This window comes from Hippocampus comes, unplaced genomic scaffold, assembly GCF_001891065.2.
Source record: "Hippocampus comes isolate QL1 unplaced genomic scaffold, H_comes_QL1_v1.1 scaffold178, whole genome shotgun sequence".
Classification (NCBI taxonomy): domain Eukaryota; kingdom Metazoa; phylum Chordata; class Actinopteri; order Syngnathiformes; family Syngnathidae; genus Hippocampus; species Hippocampus comes.
In genome coordinates, this window is record NW_017807733.1 from 237,676 (window position 1) to 247,468 (window position 9,793).

A 9,793-nucleotide genomic window follows, 5' to 3' on the forward strand; every position below is an offset into this window, starting at 1 on the left:
GAAGGCCCCGAGCAAGTTTAATTTACCTGGCAACGCAAGCTAGCTGAAATATGATTGGTTGAAAACTCTACCATAATAAATAAGTTATTTATCGAGTGGCTTTCAATGTTATTTAAAATAACATTGAAAGCCACTCAACTAAGTGGAAATAATATGACGTAAAGAATACAGAGAATAATTTTGTTTACATATTTATGAAAATAAAATGACATAAATTATAAAATAACATCAAATACATAAAAGTAAATTTACTTTTCTGAGAATGTTTAGGCCAGCAGAGAAGGCCTTGCTGTCCCTGAGCGTCCGCCACTGGATCTAACATGTCATGAGCCGAAGGATCAGACCTTGGGTCAAACGTGATGATGATGATAATTACTGTGTAATGACAGAGCTGCCAAAGTGACAAGGCCGTTAAGGATGTTATGAGGAGCTCATCCATGTACGCTCTTAGTACTGGTTGCAGTGTTTCATTCTAATGTGACAGGAAAGGACTCTTCCCATCCGGTTTACACGAGTACAAATAATAAAGACTATTCTTGCTTTAAATGTTACATTTTATAGCCTGTTCATAAGTACATGTTACAGGTGATTCCTTTGACTTTGTGTCATCGTTTGAAATATTTTTATGTGTGTCTCTTTCACTTCAGGTGATTACACCGACTTCTATTCATCCAGGGATCATGCAACTAACGTTGGCACCATGTTTCGGGGAAAAGAAAATGCTCTCATGCCAAACTGGTAAACTAATATCAACACAACATCTGCAGGCAATTGCTGGTGGAGAGATAGGAGTGTGTGAAACCAACTGCCCAGCACTCTTTGCATCACTGATATGCACTGTAGAGGCACAGTTGAACATTATTTTATTGATGAAGATGATGGTCATATTCTAGCACAGTAGTGTGCCGTGTAACCATTCCTTTTCGTATTTTAGAAGCAATGTCCCTCAAATGGGCGGCAAGGTGGTCAACTGGTTAGCGCGTCGACCTCACAGTGCAGAGGTCGTGGGTTCGATCCTGGAGTTTCCTGTCTGGAGTTTGCATTTTCTCCCAGGGCCTTTTATTGATGGGTTTTCTCCGGGTACTCTGGTTTTCTCCAACATTCCAAAAACATGCATGGCAGGCTGATTGAACACTCTAAATTGTCCCTAGGTGTGATTGTGAGCGTGAATGGTTGCTTGTCTCTGTGTGCCCTGCGATTGGCTGGGCACCAGTTCAGGGTGCACCACGCAGACTGCCCGAAGACAGCTGGGATAGACTCCAGCATGCCCGTGTCCCTCGGGAGGATTCGAAAATGGATGGATGGATGTCCCTCAGATCATTATGATAACGAAAAAATTGTTAGAACAACTTGATCGCTTAATTGGCCTATTATTTTGTGCAGGTTGAGGCTTCCCGTGGGATATCATGGTAGAGCATCATCAGTGGTTGTTTCTGGCACCACTATTCGTCGGCCCATGGGCCAGATGAGACCCGATCAGAGTAAGTTCACAGTGGCACAGCTTGAAATTCATTATGCTGACTCCCCTGATGGATGTTGACCAAATGTTCTGGTGAATGAAGCACTTACACATTAATGTCCAACATTGTAAGTTTGTGTAGTCACATATTTGGATTGTTTGAAATTATTTTGAAAAAAAAAAGCCTTCAAGTGGTATTATAGGATTAAATTATCATATTGATAACATAAATGGGCAGCACGGTGGTGGACTGGTTAGCACATCCACCTCACAGTGCAGAGGTCATGGGTTCAAATTCTGGGCTCCGGCATTCCTGCGTGAAGTTTGCATGTTATCCCCGTGCCTGCGTGGATTTTCTCCGGGTACTCCGATTTCCTTCCACATTACAAAAACATGAAGGTTGCTTGAATGCTCGAAATTGTCCCTCTAAATTGTGACTGAAAGTGAATGGTTGTTTGTTCCCAAAGACAGCTGGGAGAGGCTCCAGCATGCCCATGACCCTTGTAAGGATAAATGGATTTGAAAATGGATGGATGGGTAACATAACTGAACCTGAATATTTATTTATTTATTTTTTGCCAGTCAGATTTTTGCTGGAAATGACTCTCCATAGTCTATTGCCGATGATGCAAAAATCTCCAAAAAACATATTTAGATTTCATGCAAAAATCTGACTTTGGCAAAAAATGAATTGGGCAGTTATGTTATTAGCGTGAGAAAATTATACAAATCCAAATCCAATGAAATGAGGACATCATGTTAAATATAAATAAAAACAGAATCTTCTGCTTTGTTTTGTTTTTTTATTTGTTTTACACAATGTCCCCACTTCATTGGAATTGGGTTTGTACATTGCAGTACATTATCCAAAGGAGAAATGTTTTAAACCACAGAACAGTAAGTAAAAGTAATCATAAATGACTGACTTTACCCCAATGTTTCCTTCCTTTGTTTCAGCAAAACCTCCTGTCTTTGGCCCATCAAAGCAATTGGACATCGAGTTGGAGATGGTGATTATAGTTGTCTCTCATCTTATCACGTGCATGATTGTCAATCTATTGTGAAAGAAAATGTGTTAACACCAGGTTCATTGAAATTGAAATTTCTTTTGATGTCTATGAACATACAGTATACGTGTTTTATGCTGTGTGTAGGCTTTCTTTGTTGGAGGGGGCAATTTGCTTGGGGAGCCAATCCCCATTGAGAAAGCCCATGAACACATCTTTGGCATGGTACTCATGAACGACTGGAGTGGTAAGAACATCTGCTCAATCATCTCTTGTCCAACATTAACCCTTTCAGGGACAACGGTTACTGCAGTGGACAGCTTATCATGTTATCAGGTTATAGGGTGCATGAAATTGCAATTAGCTTTAAAAATTGACCTTCATTTGTCCATATAAACAATTTTAAAACATAAACAGGCAATTATGAAACATATTTTACAGCTCCTATTTAGGTGTAATAAAAGTCACAATTTATTAATTTTAAGTGTAATGCAGGTTGTCAATAATTCATTAATTTTAAGTATAATGCAGGTTGTCTTGAAAAAAAAAGGCAGGGAGAAAAAAGAGAGAGAGAGTGTATAAGCAAGACCGTCCAAATGGACAACATTAATTTGCAGTGACATTTAACTTAAAAGGGCCACTTGTACCTTCCTTTACTCCTGCATTATAGATTATTGCAGTCCCTTCATATTTAGTCAGATTGACATAGATGAAGATTAAATGGTAAAATCAACTCTCATCAATTCATGTTCCACGTCTCTAAGGAATTATGATTTTGCTGTTCTCCCCATGTTTTCCCCACGCCTGCGTGGGTTTTCTCTGGGCACTTTGGTTTCCTCCCACATTCCAAAAACACGAATGGCACGTTTATTCTAAATTGTCCCTAGGTGGAAGTGTAAGAGCGAATGGTTGTTCGTCAAATGTGTCCTGGGATTGGTTGACAACCAATTCAGGGTGTGCCCTTCATGCTGCCCAAAGACAGCTCAGAGAGGCTCCAGCACCCTCCGAAACCCTTTTGAGGATAAACAGATCAGAAAACAGATGGATGGAAATTAATAAGCAGACTCACTCCCCTGTATGATAGGGCAGTAAAGTTCACTCGATCTGTATTTGCAAAGCTTTTAGAGGCGTTGAATGAAACTGTCGTGCCTGTGTGTGCACGCAAACATCAGACACGTAAATCAAAGTCACCCTTTTATTTTATGGGTCGCCCACATCAGGCAGCCATGGTGGCTCACACATGACAGGTCTATGTGCACACACTTTCTATTTCTCACCACACTGCCATGCAATTTACATACAACATGTAACAAGGGCTACGTATGTTTTATAATTGTTGGAGATGATAAAACACTCTGGAGCGGACAACAGGTTTCTCTTTGGACCAGTAAGGGGACACTAGATTCGATTCACCCTATGATCCTTCAATTGGTTATGTCTACTCCCTATTGCCTCATGCCATAATCCGGGTTACACACAGCAGTCGGAAGAACACATTCTGGGTATAGGAACAAAAGACTATTAACACTTATGCTCATGTTTCATCTCTTTCAGCTCGGGACATCCAAGCTTGGGAGTATGTTCCTTTGGGTCCATTCCTGGGGAAGAACTTTGGAACAACCATCTCACCTTGGGTGGTCCCCATGGAGGCCTTGTTACCCTTTGCGGAGCCCAATCCCATTCAGGTCATGACCATGGATGCAAACACTACAGGCTCAATATTCATAGCCAGTGTAAATTTGGCACATTGTGCGGACTAACTGTGCAAATGTACGGGCTACATCAAGTGTCGGTATTTTCGTAAATGCATGCAGCTTTTTTTTGTGCCATTGTGGCCATGAAAACATCCAACTTGCTTTGCAGCCAACCGAAGAAGCGCCTTTAAATTCAATGTATAAGAGTCACACTGTCCTTGGTATGGCCCAAACAGAAACTGATTGTCTGGAGTCCATGCAGGAGGTCCAAGCGTGCAAAGTATGTTTGTAAGCAACTGTAAGCAGACCTCTATGGACAAATGTACAGTTGATCACGCGATGACAGATTAGCTCTGTAAATTGGGCACTTGAAAACTGCCTTCCACCCTAATGGGTCGTGTCCGTGTGTAACCCCCCCATAGCTGTGCCACAGCCAGCGGAGTGATTGAGAAACTATAATAATTATAATGCGTTCACTTAATTTCTACAATGTTTCTGAATGTCCGATGTTGTTATTATGATGTATACGATGACATTCATCATACATGTCCACAGAACTTAGAGCATGTCTGCCTGCACTTTGCTGATGTTCACCAAAATTGCATTATACTCCCTGTGCCAATAGTTCGATGAGGTTCCAGCAGGCATAAAGATTAGTCTACTTTCCACAACCAAATTTTTAGGTGCACCGGACGCTTCTCAAAGCAAATGCCTTCAGTATGCCAAACGCCCAGCATGGTGAGAGAGAAGAACCAAATTCCTAAACGAGCACATTGGGGCTTGCATCAGCATGAAAATCAGGATATGCCAATTTTTACGTTCGAGCGCAGCTGCACTGTCTATGAATGTAGAGCCCAAAGAGAAGAGCAGCGGTTGTAAAACTGAACCCCGTGGAACTTCATAAGACGTTGGAGACAAGCATGATTCAGAACTTGCAAGGATCACTCACGCGGTTTTTGACAACTAACAGCTGTTGATAAAAGTTACCAGGGAAAAAACATACAACTACCTCATGAAATATTATCAATGAAACAATATCAGTGGGAAAAAATGGAAACATGTGCTCACTTTTTCTGAAATACATAAACGAGTGAAGCGTAAGATGCAGCGATATGCTGGTAAAAATACATCATTGTTGCCTGATGGTTCAAGTGACAATTATATTCATAAAATGCACATCTGGGATTTTCCATATGTTCAGTGAGTGTTAGCACAGCGGTATTTAGACATGTCTCTTGAAACGTGAAAGTGAATGGACAGTTAAAAAATACCTGATAGAGGCTTTAGTTCCAAATTGGATCTGCATGCTACCTGTACATCCAGCCTCAAGAATGTAAAACTCAGTCATTTCTCCTTTTAAAATTTGATTTGATTTCATAGGTCAACCTGCAGCAGGGGTGCTTTACCTCATTGTCTGTCTCTATATATGCCCTGTGACTGACTGGCTGGTGGCCAGTTCAGAGGGTAGCGCGCCTTTTGCCCAAAAGTCAGCTGGGACAGGCTGCAGCAACCTCCGCGACCCTCTTCAGGATATGCAGTGCTGAACATGAATGAATGGATGGATGATGTGACATTTCGGTGCAGTTTGGATGTTTTCATTGCGGTGTACCGGTATTTGTTTAATTATTTAATAGAATGACGATATTTATGCATGACATGTAATTAAGTTTCTGTGCACTCCCCATGCCCTCCCCCACCCAAAATCCTTTTTACAGGATCCACAGCCACTCCCCTACCTCCAACATGAAGATGCATACACATTCAACATCAATCTATTTGTATCACTAAAAGGTATGGCAGAAACAAAGTTGGTTTCATATGTGGTATGTGTCAGTAAACTGACTCAAGTTTAGAAGAATCAGAATCGGAATCATCTTTATTGGCCGAGTATGTAAAACACACAAGGAATTTGTCTCCGGTACTATAGGCTACACTAGTATTGAAATAACAACCAACTACAATAAACTAGGACATGGCATATAAGCATTGAAAGACTTTCCGTAATGTAAGCGTACCATTGTGCAGTGGTACCACCCAATGACAGTTGTGTGACAATATGGAGAGGCATTGAGCAGAGATAAAGTCGTGCAGTACATACAATACCAAAACCGCTGTGCAATTGGTGCAAATAATCGTTGCACCATTTTTAAGTGACCAGTAGCAGTAATTGTGATACAACTTTAGCTGTGCAATTATGCATAAAGCCCTTGAAGCACTTTGAAGAGTCTAGTGCTGTGGTATATTGATCAACAACAATTGTTCAAGTATGTAGAGAGCTGGAGCTACAATGATCAGTGTGGTAATACTGTCCCACATGCAAAAATGCCAAAGACACTGTAGATTTGAGTCAACTGTTTAGGGAGTTAATGGCGAGAATGAAGAAGCTGGTTAAATGTCTGCTGGTTTTGGTGCGCATGATTCGATAGCGCCTACCTGAGGGGAGTAACTGGAAGAGGGGGTGGGCAGGATTGGTGGGGGGGGTCCAGTAGGATTTTCCATGCCCTTGTCTTGGTTCTTGCGATGTACAAGTCCTCGATAATGCATAGGGCGGTACAAATCATTTGGCAGTGCATCCTAGAGTACAGTAGTGCAGAGCTGTCTAATGCGTTGACTGTCATGTAGCTAAATGAGGGAAGCAAATTACAGTATTAGCAATGTGATGGAGTGTAAAGCTACCCCACTGCAAATTGCAAACATAAGATCACACATTGTTCATATATTTTTCTAATTGTCTCGATCAAAATTGAGCATTATTACAATGAAAATTTATGATGTCGAAAATATAGTAATATGAGTAATATAGTAAGTCATTGAATTTTGCATGTTGTGACTGGTAGGTTTATATTGTGTTATGTTGTCAAAATATTTGTCATGATTTTATTCTCCTTCAGGGCAGCTAATGAAAGAATCTTCTAACATCTGCAGTTCAAACTTCAAGGTAATAATCTGTATCTGAAACTAACTTTAAATATTAGATAGTTACAAGTGGCACATGACAAACCCTTCCTCCACATATTTTGTCAAAATTTAAATGAGTACAGTAATAGCAAATACATTGAGTATGTAATAATTAAAAAAGAAATATATGATTTTATCTTTCACAAACCATTGCCTAAACTTGGCCTGTCTCTCGCATTCCGTTACAGTTCTGTCAGATGCTACACTGTACACACATCATGATATAGTGATGATTTCAGTGTCATGAACTGAAGGCAGTCAAGAGCGTCTGCTACTTGTGCTTTGACTTCACTGCTTATTCTTCCATGTCTTTAGTACATGTACTGGACAATGAAGCAGCAGCTCGCTCATCACACAATCAACGGCTGCAACATCAGACCTGGAGACCTGCTGGCTTCTGGTACCATTAGTGGACCTGTGAGTGTCTGACAGCACACTGTAAACTATACATTTCCTAAATATACCTGTGCATTTCGTAACAGAGTATATTGAATATTAGTCACTCTGTGAGGCTAAACCTTTTCTGTCTTAAGTTCTACAATTAGTTTTCTTTTTTTTTGCTTTTTCTACAATGTCCAGTTTTTGAATAAGAAAGGATACACAACAACAAATGTTTTTATATAATCTTATTAATCAATTAATTGAAAAAAATAACTGATTAATTGATTAGTTAAGAAAAATTGGTAGTTGTAGCTCTAAAATTGGAAATTTTACACCGAATTCACGTCATCGGTATTTATAACGTTATCCGCTGATCACACCTATGGATGATCTGTATCAGCAGCTTAAAAATCTGTTTGGAACACACACACACACACACACACACACACACACACACACACACACACACACACACACATACACGCACACACACGCACACACAAATATGGGTCATTTTCATATAATTTGATAAATTGAATTATTGACAACTGGTATCATTCAAACGGAAATAATTGTGTTTATTTTTTTGTTTGTTTTCTCGAATGGACCAGGTACCTTTTGAAGAGCTTATTCTTTCATAAATAAAATCTGAATCTGAAATAACTCAGCCATGATCCTGTAGCTCCTATCTCACTAAGTGTTGAAACATGTTGGGGTTCAAAATTCCCTGTTGACAAGAAAAAATTGCGATCATTAAAAGTGTCGACGAATGTCGACTGATTGCGACCTAAACGAACCCTCACACAAGACATCAACATTCACTATGTTTGCAAACACTCTCAAACCTTCACCGCTCAGTGGGGTTTAAAGAGAACACGTGGGATAGAATGGATGAATGGATAGTGTCCTATTGGCACTGTACAATTGTAGATCAGCTTTGCTTTTGAAGCACATTTGTGATATCCATTTTCATATACAGCATGTGTGCATCATATGTCTCCCAAAAGGATCCAAAGAGTTTCGGCTCCATGCTGGAACTATCATGGAGGGGAACCAAGAGCATTGATCTTGGTGGTGGAGAAACCAGAACCTTCCTCCAGGATGGAGATGAAGTCACCATTACAGGTTAGAAGTAAAAATCAGCCTACTGCTTAAGAAACAACAACTAAATGGACACACGAGTATGTTGTTTAAAATAAAGGTAGAATTTGGTTTGGTCAGCCATAGCCTGTTCTGAGAGCGAGAAGTCTTTAATGAACCCTTAATTAAACCCACATATATTAGTTAATGTATTTTGAATTCACTGAATGACTATCCATTCCCTATACTGTATGTAGGACATGTTAATAACCGAGCCTTTATTGCGGCTGAACATGGAGTAGATAGAGACAAACATGACGCAGCTTCATCATGTATATGGATTTTTCTCTGTCCAGGTCACTGCGAAAGAGATGGTTACCGGGTGGGCTTTGGCTCCTGCACTGGGGTCGTCCTCTCTGCCTTGCAACACTGAAACCAGCAGAATGTTTTGTGTGAGCGGGAACGTGTTCCTTTGTGGAAAATTAATATTCAGCACGCACATGCACACATGCATACATACACAATATGACACACTCTGTTTCACATGCTGCTCAATTGAAGTGATATGCGCCTTAATTAATTATTCATGCATTTCTCAGAGCTCCGAAGACAGATAGTGACCTTGTTACTGGAATCCTCTGCAATATCCGTCAGAGGGCTTGTTTCGCATCATGTCTCGTGTTACTGCTGTACCAGAATCAGTATTATTGATATTTGCAGCCTGGTATTTCTGGATTAATAATAAAAGGCTAAATACATTTTTATTGATTGTTTTTTGCTTTTTTTTTTTTTTTTTTTGTTCTAGAGTGTATCATATGACCATTAGATTTGAAGAGCTAATAGAACTGCAGCGTAATAGGACATGAAAGGCAAAATACAACACTGTGAAGACCGCACACTTGACTGGATTCATTTCTGAAGCAATGCCCCAGCTCCATCTACACGCAGCTCGAACGCTGGTTGTTTTGTAGCACATACCTGTGTGTGCAGCTCTTCCCTGTGATGAAGGTGAACAAAACGTCACAGAGGAGTCGCCTCACAGATGACCCCCTGTAGTCTATCTTGAGTCCCAACAACAGACCCGTAGGCCAGACAAAAATGAACTTATTGCCAAGAAAAGATGTGAAGCAGGGTTTGTTGTCACGTTGCAATGATCTTCTCCACCAGAGGGTGCCACTAAAAAGTAGAAGACGAGTTTACCTGTGTAAGCTAAT

The 9,793-nt window shown here is 40.3% G+C and overlaps 1 protein-coding gene across 1 annotated transcript in view; it reads left to right on the plus strand.

Annotated features, from left to right (window-relative positions):
• fah (fumarylacetoacetate hydrolase (fumarylacetoacetase)) overlaps positions 1–9,343 on the plus strand; it is a 14,783-nt gene extending 5,440 nt beyond the window's left edge. The window contains exons 5-14 of the mRNA XM_019858080.1: positions 648–738; positions 1,384–1,481; positions 2,417–2,469; positions 2,614–2,713; positions 4,021–4,151; positions 5,876–5,951; positions 7,052–7,098; positions 7,434–7,535; positions 8,507–8,624; positions 8,936–9,343. Coding sequence (XP_019713639.1) covers positions 648–738; positions 1,384–1,481; positions 2,417–2,469; positions 2,614–2,713; positions 4,021–4,151; positions 5,876–5,951; positions 7,052–7,098; positions 7,434–7,535; positions 8,507–8,624; positions 8,936–9,012 — 893 coding nt within the window. The 3' untranslated portion in view covers positions 9,013–9,343. The remainder of the gene's footprint in view (positions 1–647; positions 739–1,383; positions 1,482–2,416; positions 2,470–2,613; positions 2,714–4,020; positions 4,152–5,875; positions 5,952–7,051; positions 7,099–7,433; positions 7,536–8,506; positions 8,625–8,935) is intronic.
• Positions 9,344–9,793: the final 450 nt, after the last annotated feature.